This window comes from Ursus americanus, chromosome 6 (genome assembly GCF_024610735.1).
Source record: "Ursus americanus isolate L20-20 chromosome 6, mUrsAme1.1.p, whole genome shotgun sequence".
Lineage (NCBI taxonomy): Eukaryota > Metazoa > Chordata > Mammalia > Carnivora > Ursidae > Ursus > Ursus americanus.
In genome coordinates, this window is record NC_142132.1 from 51234767 (window position 1) to 51255793 (window position 21027).

At 38.1% G+C, this 21027-nt stretch overlaps 1 protein-coding gene across 2 annotated transcripts; it reads left to right on the plus strand.

Annotated features, from left to right (window-relative positions):
- The first annotated feature begins 33 nt into the window (after positions 1 to 33).
- AP3M1 (adaptor related protein complex 3 subunit mu 1) lies at positions 34 to 21027 on the plus strand. 2 transcript variants are annotated; one of them, XM_045783161.2, is made up of 9 exons: positions 34 to 317; positions 9359 to 9634; positions 10296 to 10467; positions 13246 to 13383; positions 14543 to 14628; positions 15653 to 15786; positions 16610 to 16817; positions 18292 to 18436; positions 18915 to 21027. In XM_045783161.2, the coding sequence occupies exons 2-9, from the start codon at positions 9362 to 9364 to the stop codon at positions 19013 to 19015; spliced, it is 1257 nt and encodes a 418-aa protein (XP_045639117.1). In that variant the 5' UTR covers positions 34 to 317; positions 9359 to 9361; the 3' UTR covers positions 19016 to 21027. The 2 variants fall into 2 exon arrangements, with proteins under 2 accessions (XP_045639117.1, XP_045639118.1); XM_045783162.2 differs by lacking the exon at positions 34 to 317 and adding an exon at positions 340 to 593.

The following is a 21027-nucleotide window of genomic DNA, read 5'->3' on the forward strand; positions in this document are numbered from 1 at the left end:
CTGTAGGGGGACCCCAGACTGAGTTAGGCTGCGTACGAGCGCCTGAGTCCACATAGTGTGAAACCCCCCTTTCTTCTAGGTTCTGGGTGATCTAGAAGATTTAGATCCTAAACCTCAAGAGACGTCTTTCTTCTCATTCAACGTCTTTCCGCTTACTTAGCTTTCCAATACGGTAGCCGCAGTTGGTTTCTTTGAAGCTGCTAGTCAGGCAATCTATCGGGCAACCCAACTGCAGGGTCCTCGCGGCCTTCTCAGCTGCCTCACCCTGGGTCCGAGGTGGACCTGGCGCCGAATCACTGGCTGGCCCAGGTGTCGGGGTGAGTGTGGGGGGCGGGGAGTCTGCGGACAGGGAGCAGCTCGAAAACTGGGGAGCAGGCTGAATAGCTGGGACTCCGGACTCCAGCCTGGGCTGCGGGAGAGCCTCTGATGCTGACCGCGCCTCTCTCTCGGCCTTCCGGGCTTTATTGCCGGCGGGGCCGGAAGGGAGAGGTGCACCTGCAGCCCGGCCTTCTCGGGTCCCAAGCCCAAGAGGTTCAGACTCATTGGGGTCCCTTTCTGTGCTTCGGCGCGGGAAAAAGATCTTGTCACCCACGGTGAGCTGGAGTACCCACAACTTGGACCTCAGTCCCAGGCTTCTGCTTTGGAAGACAAAACCCCTGACTAACCTGAACAGACATCCTGTTAGAGGGTGGCGCCTGGATGAGCTTGGGGTAGGGAATACCGCGAGGAGAGTGTTCCAGTCTTTCAGGAGAGGTGACAGGAATCTAAACTGAGTATGGAAAAGTGATGAGCTCTGTGGCTGGTTGGATTTGGATTGTGCCCGAAGTTGAAACGTATAGCCTGTGTGATTAAGAAGGTGGTGCCATTAAAATTAGGAGACCTTACATGAGGAGGAAGAATTTTGTGGAACTTGGGATATATCGAGTTTGAAACAGTGGCTTAGGTGTGGATGGTAGAAATTTTAAAAGGGGGGGCGGGGGCTGGGAAGTAAGCCGAAAAGAAACTTTCAAGGTGAGAACCAAATCAGGTGAAGTTTCACGTAATAAGGTAAGAAGTATTTGTTTTGGTTTGGGGAAAGTTACCAATGACATGAAATGCCCCAAGGGTCAAAGGAGGAAGTTGAAGTCTGAGGCTAGGTGGCTGGATTTGATCATTAGGAAGTCATTATGTCATTTGAGAGAGGTGCTTTGATACAGCCAGTAACTGGTAGGAGAAACTGCAAGTGTAAACTAATCCTTCATCATTTGGAGCAGGAAGCAAAAGATTATTGTGGATGTCAAGTCCCTAAAAGGATCGGGGTTTGTTTTAAAGAATACAAGGCACATTCTGTTTTGGGGCAGAAAGCAAGTAACCAATGTGTAAGATTAAAGATTCAAGAAAGAGGAGATAAGACCCAGAAGAGAGAGAAGGGAGTGGGATCAAAATTTCAAATGGAAGGATTCGTTTTGGAGAGAAAGGAGGACACTTTCAATTGAGACTATAGAAAAAGCTGGGGAATGAGGTGAATGAGGAATTACTTGAAATTTGCATGTCTTTGGTAGGAAAGCTCTCTTTGCAGTAAGGTTAGTTTTTCTTACTAGATCTTAGGATCCTTACAATATTTCTAAACATTCACCATAATATACTATTGGAGTTCCCTGCAGAATATTTTTAAGTAGCCCAATAATATCTCAATGCATGAGTAGCAAATAGCTTTTATAGAGAAGAGGAATTCTCTTTCCCTCTACAAATGATGTCTCCTATTACACAGAAAAGATAGAAGCAATCATCTTCCTACAACCAGACATACAAACCTCCTTCCCTTTTGTTTAAAAAAGAAACGTGTCCAGAGGCACCTGGGTGGCTCAGTCAGTTAAGTGGCTGCCTTCAGTTATGGTCATGATCCCAGGGTCCTGGGATAGAGCCCCGAGTCAGGCTCCCTTCTCAGCGGGGAGCCTGCTTCTCCCTCTCCTCCACTTGTGCTGTCTCGTGCTCTTTCTCTCTCTCAAATGAATAAATAAAATCTGGGAAAAAAAAAAAAAAGAGGAAAAGTGTCCCTTATTGAGGAAGGCAGATCCTTTCATCTAGTTTCCCAATACCATCCTCACCTACTCTATCAGGATCCTCTTTTTTTCAATTATTTCCTCTCTCCTACATTATCCGCCTTTCCCCTCCTACACACACCTTTCCTTCAACAATTAGAAATATTCTTCCTTAACTGTGTGAAATACTCCCATTTATTTTCATGTCTTTTCATCCTCTTCACAGCTAGAGTTCTTGAATGTATCTACTCTCCTTATCTCTAATTTTCCCACCTCTTGTTATTTATTTCTTAGCCCATTTCAGCCTGTCTTGTTTCCTGCATTCCACTGAACTATCACTAAAACTACCTTTACTAAGATCACTAATGTCCTCTATGTGTTAAATCATAAATTCTCAATAGGGACAAAAATTGCTTCTTGTGAGGCAAAAAATAATAATACTCTTTATGTATTAAACAGTATATTTACAGTACATAAGGAGATATACAGATATCTATTATATAATATTAAAATTTTATGGGGGAGGGTGTGATTAAGGGGAGTCTGAAAAAGCCCCTCAGCAGGTAATTTTTAAAAAAAGATATTTTCAGGTTTTTTTTTCTTTTTTTGTTCAGTTCTTCTTGTAGCTTGACCTCTTTGTGCCATTTAAAATGTTTAGTATTCCGGGGGCGCCTGGGTGGCACAGCGGTTAAGCGTCTGCCTTCGGCTCAGGGCGTGATCCCGCGTTATGGGATCGAGCCCCACATCAGGCTCCTCCACTATGAGCCTGCTTCTTCCTCTCCCATTCCCCCTGCTTGTGTTCCTTCTCTCGATGGCTGTCTCTATCTCTATCGAATAAATAAATAAAATCTTTAAAAAAAAATAAATAAAATAAAATAAAATGTTTAGTATTCCATTCTTCTGGAAACACACTAACATACTCTAGTTACTAAAAATCGTTACCCCCCCCTTTTTTTTTTACTGCTCTTCAGCCACATCTTCTCAGCCTTTTTTTAGGCCCACTTCCTTGACCTACTTGCTATTCAGATGTTGTTCTTTCCATAGGCTCTCTTCTTACTATGCACATTCCCTCTTTGTAGTTTTTTTCTCCTTGTAGCTATAATTCCCATTAACAAAAAGGCATGTTTACTCATAAGTGTGTCTCCAACTTGGCTTCTCTCTGAAGCACTAGACCTACATATATAATAGTCTTTGAATATATCCATTTGGGTCAAATATATCCAGAATTGGGTCAATATATAGGACCAGGGCTAAGCGCCTCATTTTTCCTCTCATCTCCACCCCCCAAATCCACCTAATCTTTGCTCAAAACTAAACATTTCTTTTACCTTTTTATTTTACTCCATCCCTGCTGTCAGCACTGTAGCCCATGGCCATCACCATAATTCATCTTAGAACTGGTGTCCTATTATTCAATTTACACAGTGCAATTTCTCTTACAACTGTAAATCGAATTTCATGAATTCCCTTCTTAAAACCATTAAAAATTGCACTGAGAATTAAGTAAACCAATCTCTGCTTATCTCCTTGCCAGTCTCATCTCGCCACTTCTCTTCACCTCCTAAAATTGCTAAATTTGTACTGGATTTCTTTACTTGTGTTCTCTGTCATCTCGAAGATTTGTGGAATTTTGAAGGACAGTGTATTTCCCCTGTCATAATAGGAATTGCATCTTACTGTGTTAAGTTGTTTGCCTTCTTTGCCGAAGGCAAAGGTTCACCTTTCTATCCCCATTGCTTACTACATAAAACATATTCGGAACTACTTGTTGAATGAATAAGTGGTCAAAATACTGTCTGAAAATCAGAGAAGCTAGATTCTTGGCTGGTCTCATGTTCTTACCTTGCATATAGGCCCTTTTATGCCTCTATTCTATGTAGAAGGAATACATTTTCTTTTTTAGACATTATTCCAAGGATATTTTGACTACCGTTCTTCCTTGACTTATGTTGAGGTTATGTCCTGAAAATATTGTAAGTCAAAGATGCATTTAATATACCTCAACCTACTGTGCGTCATAGCTTAGCCTAGCCTACCTTAAATGTGCTCAGAACACTTAACTTTAGCTCACAGTTGGGCAAAATTATCTAACACAAAGTTTATTTTATAGTTAAGTGTTGAATATCTTGTGTAATTTATTGAATGATGAAGTGAAGAACGGAATGGTTGTAAGTGTATTTGTTGTTTACTCTGGTGATCTGGTGGCTGACTGGGAGTTGCATCTTGCTGCCTCTACCCAGCATCTCAAGAGAGTATTATATCGCTCTCCTGGAAAAAGATCAAAATTCAATGTATGGATACTAATGGATGCATATCACTTTTGCACAGTTGTAAAGTAGAAAAATCTTAAGTCAAACCATCGTAAGTTAGGGACCATCTGTATTATAATTGCATGGTTTGTGAATCATCAGGTTGACTGTCCAACATTGGGTAAAGAGGATTTATGAAGTTAGCAGTCAAAGTTCTGACGGAATTTTCTCAAGTGGCTTTAAAATAAGCTGGTAGCATTCTGTTTTCTGATTCAAGTCACTAAGAACAAAAAGATGGTTGTGGTTGTAATGAGTGTGTAGCTTTCCCAGAAAGTTTATTAGAATGATTAAAGGAGTAACTGCAGCTACTAAAAGGATAAGTAACTAAAGAAACAGGCTAAATTACACTGTCGCGCGTGGCAATTATTGTTATATCCATTAGGCTCTTGATCGTAAAGGAATAGAAGAAATAAGCTCTCTCTTACATTCTTACAGTAGAAGGGTAAGGTGGGGTTACAGCTAAGCACTGTTGAGAGCTCCAAGTGTTAGGCTTTCATCTCAGCACTAAAGATAACAATAAATCCAAATGGCCGGTTTAACTTACTGTATTCTTCTGAGATTAGAACTATTGCCAACAAAAACAACTTTGTGCAAACTTCCAGGAAAGAATTTTTCACCAGTTTAAGAGGATGAGTAGAAATCTGGCCTCTAAAATAAAGGAACCATGAAGTCACTTCAAGAACAAGCAGCTCTTTTAGGGTGTACTGTGGCAACAAACTACCACAGATCCATATGAACTCTACCTTCTATAAGGTATAGTTAAGAAGATAACTTATGTAAATATAATTTCTGCTCTAAATAATTTATTAGAACACATTTTGGCTTCTGACTAAGTAAGAAGCACATCCTTCAGCTCTTCTTAAATTATAACCTCAAAGAGCACATTTGCTGCTCAGTCCGGTATGGTAACCACCAGCTACATGTAGTTATATATATTTAAATTAGTTAAAATTAAAACTTCAGTACATCCATTGCCTCAGCCACGTTTCAAGTGTCCAGTGGCCACACATGATTAGTGGATACTATATTGGACAGCACAGGTGTAAGACATGGCCATCATTGCAGGAAATCCTGTTATACAGTGCGGCATTAGAGTATGTTCCTAATAATTAGTCTCCAGGAGTCAGGTAAGAACAGGAGCCCAAGATTCACCCAGACCTAGGTTTGAACCTTAGCTGATACTTATTGTGTGATCTGATTTAACATTTCTAAGACTTTACTGTCTTACCTGTAAAACGGGGGTAAGCGCAATATTTATAACATTGAATTGTGAAGATTCAACGAGATAATGTAGGGAAGTGCCTAGCATAGTGCCTGGCCCACAGTAAGTACTCAGTACCTTTTAGATATTATTAATGTATTTATTCTTAATGAATAAAAAGCTTTGAATAGAGCTGAAAATTTAGTTTTGTGAAGAGTACCATATTCCATAGCTGGCTCACTTACATGCTCAAATCTGAGTCTCTGAGTGGATTACAGTGTTCTCCTTTCAGCCACACTATATTTCAGATGATGATTTTATTCTACAAAAAGGTGTCATAATACAAATTTAGTTGCAGATCTTATCATTGGATATTCCTGTTTCTTTTTCTTTTTTAAGTGTATCAGCAGGGTTAAAGTTAAAGTCAGTAGGTTCTGTATAACAAGTCTGTATTCCAGTGACACTACTTAACACTCAAATAGAAATATACAGCTGACACAAAGCAAACCTGTTAAACAAAGCATCTGACTGTATAATTTCTTTATCTGACTAGATAAAGTAGAAAAATTTAACAGGTTTCAGTATTAATCCAGAAAAATTTAGTAGGTCCAAAACCTCAGGGTTTATTGCTGCCAAATCACATTGATTGCTTGGCTAAATAGAGATGGCTTTGAACAAAGAAACATTTTTTGTTTCTAATAATCAGGAACCGTAAAATGTTAACAGCATTCATATTTATTAAAACAGTAATTACTAAAACACATCTTAGTATTTACATAAAAACTTCTGAACATGTGCCAAATGGGAAGGGGAAATCATCACCAGGTAGTCCTTATATGTCAGCTGCTTTCATAAAATAAATGACTTGCTCTCAAAAGAACTGGTCAGGTTGGTGTCATTGTTTTCTGTCTCAACAGAATTGAATAAATCCATTCTGGAAAATCTTCCTTTCCTCTTTGGAATTTATCTTCATGCAGAGAAACTGTATGTATTCATTTTAAATTTTTTATATTTGGACTACACTTACACAATACTATAATTTTGAATTAGTGGACCACTAGACTAAACACTTGGTAAGTGATGTTACCTACATAAAAGAAAGGAACACGTTAAGGTAATTAGGTATTTTTCTATTGTCCCCCATTTGCAAGGATAATAAAGTTTTTATCTGAAGTATAGTTAACACTCAGAAAATTATATGTCACAATATAAAACCCAATGCATTATCACAAAATGAATACAACTTGTAACTATCATGTAAATCAAGAAATAAAACATTACAAGCACCTTAGGAAAAAAAAAAAGTGGACAAATTCACATACTACAAAACTCATCATTTTAAAGCATACCATTTAGTAGTTTTTAGTGTATTCACAAGGTTGCACAACCATTATCTCTAATTCCAGATTTTTATCACCTTAAAAAGAAATGGCAAACCCATAAACACTAACTCCCCATTCTTTCTCTTCCACCCAGCCCCTGGCAACCACTAACCTAATTTCTGTCTCTGTAGATTTGCTTATTCTGGACATTTTATGAAATGAAATCATATAATATGTGACCTTTTGTGTCTGGCTTCTTTTACCCAGCGTAATATTTTCATGGTTCATTCCTTTTTATAGTTGAATAATATTCCATTGTTGGGAAATTATGTACTCATTCATCAGTTGATAGACATTTGAGTTGTGTCCACTTTTTGACTATTCTGAATAATGCTGCTAGGAACATTTGTATATGAGTTTTTGTATGGACATCCATTTCCAGTTCTCTTGCTTACATACCTACGAGTATAATTGCTGAGTTATTTGGTAACTCTGTCTTTAACTTTTTGAAGAACTCCGTTTTCCACCCCATCTGTACCATTTTACATTTCTGCGAACAATGTATGAGGGTTCCAGTTTCTCCACATTCTTGTGAATACTTGTTATTGTCTGCATCTTAATTATATCTAGCCTAATGGATATGAAATGTTACCCCATTGTGATTTTGATTTACAGTTGAAAAGGTGTTGAGCACCTTCCCATGTGCTTATTGATCATTTGTGTGTCTATCTTCTTTGAAGTAATGTCTTCAGATTCTTTGCCCATTTTTTTTTATTATGTTCTTTTTATTATTCAGTGGTAAGCATTCTTTTTATATTCTGGATAGTAGTCTCATAAGATATATGGTTTACGATTATTCTCTCATTCTGTGGGTCATCTTTTTATTTTCTTGATAATGTCCTTCAAAATACAAAAGTTTTAAATTCTGATACAAGTCCAGGTTATCTGTTTCTTCTTTTGTTGCTCGTGCTTTTGGTGTCATCTAAAAAAAAAGTAATCCAGGGTCATGAGGACTTAATGGATACATTTTTTTCTAAGGGTTTTTAATAGTTTCAGCTCTTATATTTCGGTCTTGATACATTTTGAGTTACTTTTTATACATGGTATGAGGTAGAGGTCCACATTCATTCTTTTGCATGTGGGGATCCAGTTGTCCCAGCACCATTTGTTGAAAAGACTATTCTCTCTTCCACTGAATGGTCTTGGCAATTTTATCAAAAAATCAATTGACCATATATGTAAAGGTGAATTTCAGAATTCTCCATTCTATTCCATGGATCTGTACAACTGTTCTGCCAGTACCACATAGTACATTTGTAGTAGGTTTTGAAATCTAGAAGTATGAGTCCACCAGATTTATTCGTTTTCAAGATTGTTTTGGCTATCCTTGGTCTCTTTCATTTCTGTATGAATTTTAGGATCATCCTGTTAGTTTCCACAAAAAAAGGCAGCTGGCACTATAGTAGGGATTGCATTGAATCTTAAGCCAATTTGGGAGGTATTGCTATCTTAACAATTTTACGTTTTCTAATCCATGGATGTGAAATGTCTTCCCATGTTTTAGATATTTTTAATTTCTAATTTCTTCCAGTGATGTTCTGTACTACTCAATGTATACTAATAATGTTCTGTACTATTCTATATTGATGACATTCTGTACTATTCAGCGTACTTGCACTTTGTTAAATTTAGTCCTAAATATTTTGATCTCCTTGATGCTCTTGTAAATGGAATTATTTTCTCAATTTCGTTTTCAGGTTATTCATTGCTAATGTGTAGAAATACAGTTGGTTTTTTAAAAATATTAATCTTGGATCCTGCAACCTTGCTGAACCCGTTTATTAGCTATGATTTTGTGCATGTGAGCATGTGTGTGTGTGTTCCTTAGGACTTTACATATGCAAGATTGTATCATCTGCAAATTGAGGTAGTTTTATTTCTTCCTTTCCAATTTAGAAACGTTTTGTTTCATTTTCTTGTCTAAGTGCCCTGGCTAGAATCTCCAGTACCATACTGAACAAAAATGGTGAGAGTGAACATCATTGTTTATTCTTGATATTAAAGGGAAAGCTTTTAATCTGTAGTCATTAAATATGATGTTAGTTATGGGATTTTCACAGATGCTCTGCTCTCTTGGCGTTAGGAAGTTTCTTTTTCTAGTTGAAGTGTTTTTATTGTAAACAGATGCTAGATTTAATCCAATGATTTTCCTGCATGTTCTGAAATAATTAAGTGTTTGTCTTTTATGTATATTGTATGTTACATTGATTGATTTTCATATGCTGAACCCATCTTCCATTCTTAGAATAAATCCCATTCGTCGAGGTATATAATCTTTATGTGTTGCTAGATTCAGTTTCTTAGTATTTTGTCAAGGATTTCTACAGCTATTCTTAAGTGATCTTGGTCTGTGGTTTCTTCTGTTGCCTTGGTCTTGTTTTGGTGTCAGAATAATACAAAGATAATTTTTGATGTACACTAAATTTAAACTTTTTTTCCCCCCAGAAAATGATCCACAGTCTATTTCTCATAAACTGTTCCGGTGACATATTTCTTGAGAAGCACTGGAAGAGTGTTGTGAGCCAGTCTGTCTGTGATTATTTCTTTGAAGCTCAAGAGAAAGCTGCTGATGTTGAAAATGTACCACCTGTCATTTCAACACCTCATCACTACCTCATCAGTATCTACCGGGATAAGCTCTTCTTTGTGTCTGTCATACAGACTGAAGTGCCACCTCTCTTTGTAATTGAGTTCCTACATCGAGTTGCTGACACTTTTCAGGTAGTTATTCATCAGGTTTTTTTAACTTAAACTCCTCAAGTTAACTGGGGATGGGACACATAATTACATTCTTTAATTATCCAGTTTTTGATATGTCTTCTGTCTGTCTGTCTCTCCTTTTCAGCTAAGCATAAATTCATAAACCCTTTTTTTGGGGTGCACAGCAGTACACATGGCTGCTCCATTCACTGTTTCAGTGGAGCACAGTAATCTCGTGGTCATGGAAGCCATATTTTTTATGTGTATTACATATTATGTCATCAGGAAACAGTAATGCCCTCTACATACAGTTCTCTGAATGGTCCCAAGATTTTTATTGGTTATGTAATCTTCTAATATTTACATTTTATTACTTGCTAATTATACTAAATAATTGAAAACTTATCTGTGTTTTGGGGGTTACCTAATCAGGGCAAATTAAGTTTATAGTACACATCCTAGTTTAATGTTTCAATGTACTCTCTGGCTTAATATGTAATAGGAATTCAGTTCAATCTAAAAATATTGAGGAATAGAACTATAGAGGGTTTTTTCTCTCTGATTTACATATTTTCAACATCTTAATGAATTATGCTACTGTAAGTTTATTCTTCTGAACAGAGTATTTAGAAAGCCTTTCTTCATGCCTTCCATTGTGCAATATTGTGTACATTTTGTTAAGGACTACTTTGGTGAGTGTTCGGAAGCTGCAATTAAGGATAATGTGGTCATTGTATATGAGCTCTTGGAAGAAATGTTAGACAACGGATTTCCACTGGCTACTGAATCTAATATTTTGAAAGAACTGATTAAACCACCAACAATTCTCCGTTCTGTCGTCAACTCTATTACAGGTAAGGTGAAAACGTGCTGTATTAGGAACTGAACAATTAAAACTTTATAAACAACTCCTTGTTGCTTATGATCTGGCAGATTATTAAGGTACTCCAGTTTGGCCAGAGTTAAAGTTAGTAGTATTGTTAAAATGAATGTGTATTTCTTTTCATGGGGAAACTAGGTCTTAAATGGAAAGAAAACTTGATTATTACCCTTTTATTATAGATAGGTTTTTCTATAAGACCACAATAACATTATTACTGTTACTTAACACTAAATAATAAGACTGAATAAATTTTCCCAGTTAATCCTAAAAAGCCAGTATAGTGAGGCTATAAAAGGGAAGCCTTTATGTGAGGCTACTTAGAAGAACATTTAATCTATTTATAGACTGGCATTTTAATATTTAAATTAGCGTTATTTTATGTGATGTGATGAAGATGTCAGCTAACACTATACTGGGTGATCATTGTAGTAGATAAGTGTATCAAGTCAACATGCTGTATACCTTAAACTTAACACAATGTTGTATGTCAATGATACCTCAATAAAAGCTGGGAGAAAAATAAAAATTAATAAATAGCATTATAAAACTGGCATTATGTTGCTACCCCAAATTACTAGGAAATAGAAAATTTAAGACTCTCCACCACAGAGTACATATTGTCTCCTCCAAGTCTTTGTTTTAAACATGCAAAAGATTTATTAAAACAAAAAGAGATAGGAAATTAGTCTACTTTTGAGATCTCATGCATTATGGGCCTTGTACTTGTGTTATTAATTTTTGTTTATTTCTTGAGTATAGCTAGAAATTAGGTACATCCAGATGACAGTATTTTTTGAGAGTATTGAAGTCTTCTAGAGAAAGATTTCCGTGAAATATTACATGCCACACCAGCTGTCTACCATTTTAAATCCCTCTCCACGTGTATTGACCTAAAAAATGGGGCACGAGAAGCCTATGAAAAAGCTATATCCATCTTCTGTATAAGGCTGAGTGTTAGCAGAAATTCACGAAAAGATAAAATGGAATGTATGTACCTAGAACTTATGCTCTGGATGGGAGATTGGGAAAAAAATTAAAGTGCATAAATAATATAAGATTGTAAAAGGCAATTCCATACTTTACAAACAATACAATGACACTGGAAAGTACACATGATATAGTATTAAATAGAAAAAAAATCACAAAACTATAAAAATTTCTCTTAATTACACATAAACATTGATACAGACAGAAAAGTTCTAAAATGTTTTCAGTGACCATCTCCAGCTAAGAAGCTGCATACTGTCTTTATTTTTACTTTATACTTTATAATTTTTAAAATAAACATGTATTTTATAGTAACAAAAAGTAGAATGAAAATGTATAGATTATTAACGTAGTGTATTATGAAATTAAGGAGAATGGTTCAGTAGATAAACTGTGGTGCTTAGCCCCAGTGCAGGGCCCTAGAGAATCAGCAGAATTTAGGGAGAGAGGGAGGAATAAGAGCATTCTATAGATGGAATTATATAAGAAAACACACATAGTGAAAAACCACGAATTGTATTAATTCATTTATCAGGAACAGAGCTGTTTTTTTAGCTGAGTAATGAGGTTTAAAACTTAAAAGTTGAGGAAGTTCTTGAATGCTAGGCTAAATATTTAGTTTTTATCATAAAGCCAGTGTGGAAACATTGAAAGTTTGAACAGGAAGGTGAAAGCAATGTTTTTAGAAAATTCTGGAAACCAAAAGGTTTGGAGACACAAACACCAATCATAATTAGACTGTAAAGTTATACATACAGTATGATCACAATTGTATTTTAAGGTGCAGTCAGAAAAAAAGCAAACCTATCAGAATAGAAAAAAATAAGTACAACCTATTTATGAGGGAAATGTTTAAAGAAATATACCAAAATGTTAATGGTAGTTGTATTTTGGTACTAGGAAAATGGATTCCTTTTAGCCACTTTTCTGAACTTTCCATGTGTTGGTGTTATTAAGCATGTACTACATTTGAGTTGGAAATGTAAATTAACCAAAATGTTAACTATGTCACAGCTCAAGGGCATGTTTTGGAAACCAGACTTATTTTCAGACATATGTCAATTTACCAGTAAATTAGCCAGATATTAAACATTAGCCATATTGCAGCCATTTGGGTGTGCCGACCTTAAAATGGGAAAAGGCCAAAGTGTATTCTTCATCCAGTTACTCCGCTGAGGCCTGCTTGGCAGTATCCCATGTAGAATTTAAGCTGAATACCAAAGGCCTACTTACCACTCTGTATTCTCAGTGGAGACATTTTATCGGCAGAAGGTTTTGAAACAACTAGCCTCTTTTTCATCAGTGGCAGCAGGACGAGATTCTGTTGTTGAGCCACTGGAATTAGGTTAGGTTACTGTTAACACACAGGAAGCAAAAGATAAGTAAATGAATTTAACCTGGTTTGGCACATAGAAGACCACATGGCCTATTTCTGTCTTCTAGAAATTTGATCATGTTGGTATGGCTGTATCTCCAACAATTCTGGAAACTATCCACAACTTCAGTGAAGGAAAACCCAAACATTTAAAGAAGCAGCTACAGCATTCTTTTTTTTTTTTTTTTCTGTTAATAGCTTTTCTTTCTTTCTTTTTTTGTTTTTAAAGTAAACTATACACCCAATGTGGGCTCAGACTCACAACCCCAAGGCCAAGAAAACACAGTCTCACACTCTACCAACTGAGCCAGCCAGGAACCTCTGTTAATAGCTTTCCTGATCACCATTTTATGCATTACCTTTGCTTTCTCCTTTTTCGACTTCTAGGCAGTAGTAATGTTGGGGACACACTCCCCACTGGGCAGCTGTCCAACATCCCATGGCGCCGGGCAGGGGTAAAGTACACAAACAATGAAGCCTATTTTGATGTCGTTGAAGAAATAGATGCAATTATAGATAAATCAGGTAATTGTGTGCATGTGGTCTTATTTGGGAAGAACAGTTGAGCTGTCATAAGCTGAATAGAAAATTGAAATCCCTTGGTAGTACGGTTTCAGCAGAAAGGCATTCATTTCCTAATAGCTTAAAAATCTGTTTATTTTGCCCAGAGGTTACATATAATTTTCATAACCACTAGCTGAGCTCTGCCAAACCTTTGTAAATCAGATCTCATGCTGCCTTACTTTAAACCAGTTATTACCCTGTATGCCTCTTCCTCTTGCCATTTTTTCAACATTTATTGTTTTCTACCATGCACCATACTTTTGCTACCACTGTATATGCACTACTTCTAATAAAGACCCCAGACAAGACAGCAGTACTGTAATTAGAAACATAAAATTTTATTAAAAACATCTAGTCTAACCCTCACATTTTATACATAAGGAAACTGAGGCTCAGAAGGGTTTAGTAATCTGCTTAAGGTCACACAGATAGTTGGTGTGTGAAAATGAGCTATTGTGAATTAATAGCCAATATCTTTTCTTCATTGAGTGCCCTTTTCATTATAAAATCCCATCATACAGAATAATAGCTGTATTATTACAGAATATTGGCTCCTATTTCTTAAAAAGTTGACAGCTTAGTCCATTTCAATGAGAAATTCACCTCATTTTTAAATTCCATTAAAAATATTTTAACTTCAAACACTTTTTTTTCCTAAGAGGGAAAGAGTTGGGGGAGAGGACAGAGGGAGGGAGAGAATCTTAAGCAGACTTCACACCCAGCATGGAGCCCAAGGCAGGGTTCAATCGCATGACCCTGAGATCAGGACCTGAGGCGAAATGAAGAGTCAGACGCTTAAGCAACTGAACCACCCAGGCACCCCAAAAATACTTTAATTTCATCTCCAGCAGTCTTACGAGGTTGACTCTATCAAGATAGAGGCAGGTTTGATATTCCTTAGAATTTCCACAGTCCTACCAGAATTAGGTGTGGGCTGTGGCACTTAGCAAAGAAGCTGCCGTAACCAATGTAATGGATCCGCTATCCACTAACTTGTTAGTAGATGTGGAAGTTTCATTATGTCTGACACCCAGGAGTTGTCTCCATTACTTCAGATACAGTGATCGCTCTAGTAAAGACTCAGATTCCGGTGATGTTATCACTTTCTTTCTTTCTTCAGGATCTACAGTCTTTGCAGAAATTCAGGGGGTCATTGATGCTTGCATTAAGCTATCTGGAATGCCTGACCTTTCTCTTTCTTTCATGGTAAGTTTTGTTCTGTCCTATAGCTCTTTGCATGCCTAATATATATGAGGTACTAAATGAAATGATAAATACTGAGAGTTGTTTATCTCTTAGATTGTAAGGATTATCTCAGAAATATTGTAAAATTATTTATTTATTTATGTGTTTATTTATTTATAGAACGTGTGTGCACATGAGTGAGCAGGGGGAGGGGCAGAGGGAGAGAAAGAGAGAATCTCAAGCAGACTTCATGCTGAGCCAGGAGCCCAACATGGGGCTCGATCTCACAACCCTGAGGTCATGACCTGAGCGGAAATCAAGAGTCAGCCCTTAACTGGCTGAGCCACCCAAGCACCCCCATCTCAGAAATACTCTTAACCAGCTTCCCAAGACAGTAGTTTATGTGATGAGCATGGTCTTTATGGAAGGCTGAGGAGAGGTCTTCTCCTGGGTGTTTTAGTGGCTTAAATGGCTGGCTGGCTTGTGCAAATCTGTAGTCTCACTTACTAAATTAGTATTTGCTTTGCTGGTATGAAAAGGCATTGATCTTTTGCATCATTTTAGACTCAGCATGATCTACTACTAAGAAAAGAGAATGGAGTTCTAATGCTAACTTAACTTGTCCTGCCCCACATATAAAATATTTGTGGGGCACCTGGGTGGCTCAGTCGGTTAAGTAGCCGGCTCATGATTTTGCCTCAGGTCATGATCTCAGGGTTCTGGGATCGAGCTCCATGTCGGGCTCCATGCTCAGTGGGGAGTGTGCTTGAGGATTCTTTCTCCCTCTACCTTTGCCCCTTCCCCCACTCACGCACATGCACGCACACGCTCTTTCTCTCTCTGTCTCTCAAATCAATAAATAAATCTTTAAAAATATATTTGAAAGCCTTGTGAGACCATTAAGTTTGTGTTATTGTGGTCATAGTAACAAACTCTTAACATGACTGTTTTATCCTTAGGGAGTATATTAATGTCTCATAATATCTGAGTAGAGTTGCCATATTGCATGCACTCTATGAATATTGCTGTCTTGTTTTCCTGGCAGAACCCACGTCTTCTAGATGATGTCAGCTTCCACCCCTGCATCCGGTTCAAGCGCTGGGAATCTGAAAGAGTTTTGTCATTTATTCCTCCAGATGGAAATTTCCGACTCATATCATATCGTGTCAGCTCACAAAAGTATGTTGATACATCAGCTAGAAATCTGTATCAGTGTGATGGGTATTCACCTTACCTTTTTCATTCTGACAGTCAGATACTTGAATTCGTCACTGCTCCCTTTAGCCATAGCTCGCCAGGAAACTCAGGAAGAACTGGTGAAAATATTTATCTAAAATAATCAGCATACCTTGAATATGAGAATGTAAAAGAGACTAGTAAAACATACACCTAAGAACAAGCATTTTGGACTGTGCATAGCCCACACAAAACCTTGAACCCATGCCATAATTTTACTGTGGTCTGTAGATTTCAGAGCTGACGGGAGACAAACACATCTCTAGCTCTCTAGGCTATCTGCCAGCTAACTGGCTTCAGGTCACTCTTTTGTGTACTAAGGTTTAAATGAATTGGCATTGTGAATTGTAAATGGTTTGTCCCTTGAAAATATTAGAAGGTATGTGGGTAATATCAGATGGGACTCAAAAGCAGATATGTGGCTATTACCACATAGGAACTGTTTTATTTAGGATAATTTTAAATTATCTTTTCTGTGGGAATTTCTTCAGACGAGGGCTATTTGTCCCAGTTGTTTATACTATCTTGATTCCTGTCTTGATTTGTATACTTACTGCTCAGAAATTGTGTAATTCCTCGTGCAGTGGTACTCATACCCTCTGGTGAGTATCACTGAATGCTGAATCGCCAGGTCTGGGGGGTAAATGGCCCCATAATGGAGTCAAAGGTAGGGTAGGATACTCTGGACTTAGGTTTCCAGGCTACCTCAGGAGCTGTCTCACACTATTAATTATGTTTGTGGTTGTGTCTGTCTTTCTCTTCTCAGTCTAGTGGCAATACCGGTGTATGTGAAACATAGCATCAGCTTTAAGGAGAACAGTTCTTGTGGTAGATTTGATATTACAATTGGACCAAAGCAGAATATGGGAAAAACTATTGAAGGAATCACAGTAACAGTTCACATGCCAAAAGTTGTGCTGAATATGAACCTGACACCAACACAAGGCAGCTATACATTTGATCCGGTTACCAAGGTACAGCCACCTCTAATCAAGAGTGAGCAAATGTTTCTGCAATCTTTATTTTATGATGGCAGGGAGGGCAGAAGGAAGGGTTTGATGTCTTGGTTAAAACTAAAGTTACTGGGGCGCCTGGGTGGCGCAGTCGTTGGGCATCTGCTTCGGCTCAGGGCGTGATCCCGGCGTTCTGGGATCGAGCCCCACATCAGGCTCCTCCGCTGGGAGCCTGCTTCTTCCTCTCCCACTCCCCCTGCTTGTGTTCCCTCTCTCGCTGGCTGTCTCTGTCAAATAAATAAATTTAAAAAAAAAAAAAAAAAACTAAAGTTCCTAACGAAACCTGGAGAGCGTACTGTGCTGTGCTCTCGCCACTGACTGTGGAGGGAATCCCACATCTGCTGCTGCAGAGACAAACCAAAAAGTGAGACTCATTCTGTTCTCCTTCAGAGTGTGCCTTTCCTCATCCAGCGAGATGCACTCGCTGAGGAATAAGATGTAAAAAGCCTTTTAAAAAGAGAAAAGCGTTATCTGGATATAAGGAGTTAGTATTGTAGTCTGTTAATTGTTAAATTTTCTGTAGAAATTGATCGTTAAGACTTTTCTTTTTAATTTAAAAGCACTGTTCCATACTCTTCTACAGGGGATGCTGGCTAGGAAAGCAGCTTCCTCACCACACATAAACGTGTCTCTAGCAAAGGGTTTTCAGGGAAACTGTAGAAGATGGGTTTTCTCTTAGCTTCTTGCTTGGGGAAAAAGTATGATTAAACAGCAGAGTCATTGAGCCGCCTGATACGTGAAAAGGCGTATTTTTAAATAAAATCTTTGAATGTTCAAGATCATCTAATCCAGTCCTAAAGATTTGAAGAACCTCCCCAGAGACTACCCAGGCCTGAGAAATGGAGGGAGAGTAGCTCCAGATCCCTGGCCCTTCACCTTGGCTTCAACTGTAATAGCTTCCTTTTCTTGACTATTACTGAGCTTCCACACTAAAGATTTTATTGGAACAAAGAAAGCTAAAAGCTTAAGCAGCATCAATTTAGGTCCATTTTCTCATGTCACAGGAAAGTAAACTGAGGCCGGAGGCTTACAGTGAAGGTGGTATAGTAGAAGGAACATATGAAATCCGATTAGCTTCAAATTCTAGCCGTGCTTTTACACTAGCTGTGTGACCTTGAGCAAGTCATTTGACCACTGAGCCTCAGTTTCCTTGTAAAAGAAGACAAAATCTGTATCACAGGCCTCTTTGAGATAATGTATGAATAGTGCTAAGCACAGTGCTGTATCCAAAAGTAAGTAGATTCTCTACAAATGTTGGTCCTCTGCCCTCACCATTCAGAGTCACAGAACTGATTCATGGTAAAGTTCCGTGAAGATCCCAGGTCTGTTGTTTCCAAGACACTGTGCTTCATTCTGTACGGAAGTTGATGGTGTCTTTGAACATTTGTCTTTAGTAAATGGTTCAGATTGTATTTGTTTTCTATGTCTTTTTAAGGTACTAACATGGGATGTGGGAAAAATTACTCCACAAAAGCTCCCAAGTCTTAAAGGACTGGTAAATTTACAGTCTGGAGCACCCAAGCCAGAAGAGAATCCGAGTCTCAACATACAGTTCAAGATCCAGCAGCTTGCTATTTCTGGTAAGGAGAAGTTTTGACTTGTGTTTAAGTGTGAACTAAGTTTTGCTGAGGTCAGCTCTCAGGAGCTCAGAAGGGTACGAGCATACCCTCTTTAGAGAGAACAACAGCTCCAGTTTGCCTGTCACACTGGGCTATGGGGCCATCCTCTCAGGTACGATGATTTTGCAGAGCACCTTATTTCACACAGCTTTCTTCCACGGCACCCTCCTCCTCCAAGCACAAAGGAAGGAGTCATTCATACTCAGAAAGAATTATCCTTAAAAGACATTCCTTGCCCACATGGGAATCTAAACTAAAACCATCCCCCCACAGTGCTGTAATTTGTGAATAGAAGAAGGGAGATTGCTTCCAAATGGTAGAAGGGACACTTGGTTAATGTCACATTTACTGGGTAGTGTTCATTGCTAAACAAATACTTGTTGGTTGGTGTGGCCAGGAAAATAATTTGTCCTTTCCTTACCTATTCTTTTTGATACAGGCTTAAAAGTAAACCGCTTGGACATGTATGGGGAGAAATATAAGCCATTTAAAGGAGTCAAATATGTCACGAAAGCTGGAAAGTTCCAAGTGAGAACATGAGAAGAGGCCAAAATTCCTCAAGATCTGTTTGTTTTCCTAGTGTCATTATAGTTTATTACTGTTAGGTACCAAGTGGGTGGGAATACATATTCTAGTCCAAGCATTCCTATTGAGCTACACACAGCTACCGAAGTTGCTTAGTAATCAACGTAGGGTTCTGAAGAGCTTTAAGCTAAGGAAACTTTGAATGACTTAGCTTATTTTGTATCTTTTCGGTTAGGAAGATTCTGGAGGTGATTGCCTCCATAGGGGGGCATCAGCTGGAGGCTGCACATTATCACAGTAAAAGGCAAAGGCTGCAGTGATGACTCTCCCCTGAAACAAGTGACCTGGTCTCAGCAGGAGCTGTCTTCATCTGTAATATGATGTATCAAGTGCAGCCAAACGTCACACCTGTCCCGAATCAGCATCTGTCCCAGCAGAGGAAGTTCCCCCCACCCCAAGAAGTTTACAAAAAACTGCCTCTTCAAGTGTTTGCCTTATTCAGCTTTTCACTTGTGCCATTAAGCAAGCACTGTAGCAAAAGCCACTTCCACTGGCCCTGGCACGGAGCCCCACTGCTCCAGGCTCCATTCTCACTGTACTTGGTCTTGTATTTTTTATAAATAAGATTTTTATGTAGAGCTCAGATTTTGATTTACAGGGACCTTGCTGCAGGAAGTACTATCTCAGTTTTGTGCCACTAGTTTAGCTGTTAGATAGCATAGCAAAAATTATTTCTATCAAAGGGGCGAATGCTTTATTAAGGCAATAAAAGGGAACACTACTGCTTTTAGGAAGTTATTGCAAGCACAAGCATTTGAGATTTGAAGCAAATTAAAGCGTAAAAGAGAAACTTAAGTGAACTTTGCCACCTTCATGTTTTATAAAGCTTATCAACACCCCTTAAACCATTGTTAGCCTAAAGGCCTCAAGCCCTAGTTCAGCAAAAGAAAGAAGATGTGCCTGCTTCACTGTCCTCACTTTTTGTTAATCTTTTATCTTTTTTATTGTTGTTCTTAAGGTCTTGAAATTACCTGCATCCCTTGTCTTCAGGGGGAGCTCCCTTTTCATATAGTGTGTGCTTCCCAAGGCTACAGTGGTCAATAAGTTCCTTCCTGAAGCTGTTGTCGTAATTGTTACTTGCATGTCTCTACTGTACTGACAGAGTACTTGAAGTACACGATATTGAGGCAGTAACAAGATCCTCAGTAACACTGATGAAACCATATTGATCGTCTTGGTTGGTAAGCCAGTCTAGAGTTGTATCATTTCACTCAACTTCACTGGCTTTGAAGTCCTTGCCCAGTCATTTTGCCTCATTAGACCTAAAGAATGGAGAAGGGCTGAGAGATACAAGTACTTGTTCTTGATGGTTCCCACTTGTTCTTGCTTATGCTGTTAGTTTTCCTCTCCTGTTCCTCTATTCTTTTCATTCCTCTAGGCTTATAAATCTCTTTTCCTTAACCTGCTAACAATGGCCCTTAAATTCATCCCATTCTGCTGTCAAGGGCTAGTGGTCGATGCTGCTACAGAGAGCCCACCAGACAGCAGCCTTCTTACCTTTGCCTGCCTGGGGATCCTAGCCTTCCTTTCATCTAATGGGAAATGGCACTTTTTGCAAATATGAAATTTCTTGGGTAACCAATATCAGCTTGGCAGCTAAAATGAAGATGTTGCCAAATATTTATTCCCTTTGCCTAACATTGATTACCCAGTCCAATTGCTTTTATTTTCAATGTCTTTTAATGTCCTATCTCAAAAGAACAATCAGTACATTTGTTTTTCTTTCTGCAGAATCCCTAATCTCAACCATGTATATCTGGACTGTCCAGTTTTCTTTCTGTGCTATCTTCTCTTATATATAAATAAGCAGATTATATGCAAAGAGTTCCTTGTCTCTAGCAATTTCTGCTAAAACTTCCAAGTAGATTGTTTCCTTTTACAATTAAATTATTGTATTTATTAATTTGAATCCAGTAAATCCTTTCTCCAATCTGGCTATACTGTCAATAAAAAGATGAAAGCAACGA

What these genes read in the sequence shown, in the direction of transcription:
- AP3M1 (XM_045783161.2), top strand. Translation starts at nt 9,362, where the DNA reads ATGATCCACAGTCTATTTCTCATAAACTGTTCCGGTGACATATTTCTT. An exon ending in CATTTGATCCGGTTACCAAG is followed by an intron (nt 16,818 to 18,291) that starts GTACAGCCACCT and finishes TGTCTTTTTAAG; the next exon opens with GTACTAACATGGGATGTGGG. An exon ending in CCAGCAGCTTGCTATTTCTG is followed by an intron (nt 18,437 to 18,914) that starts GTAAGGAGAAGT and finishes TTTTTGATACAG; the next exon opens with GCTTAAAAGTAAACCGCTTG.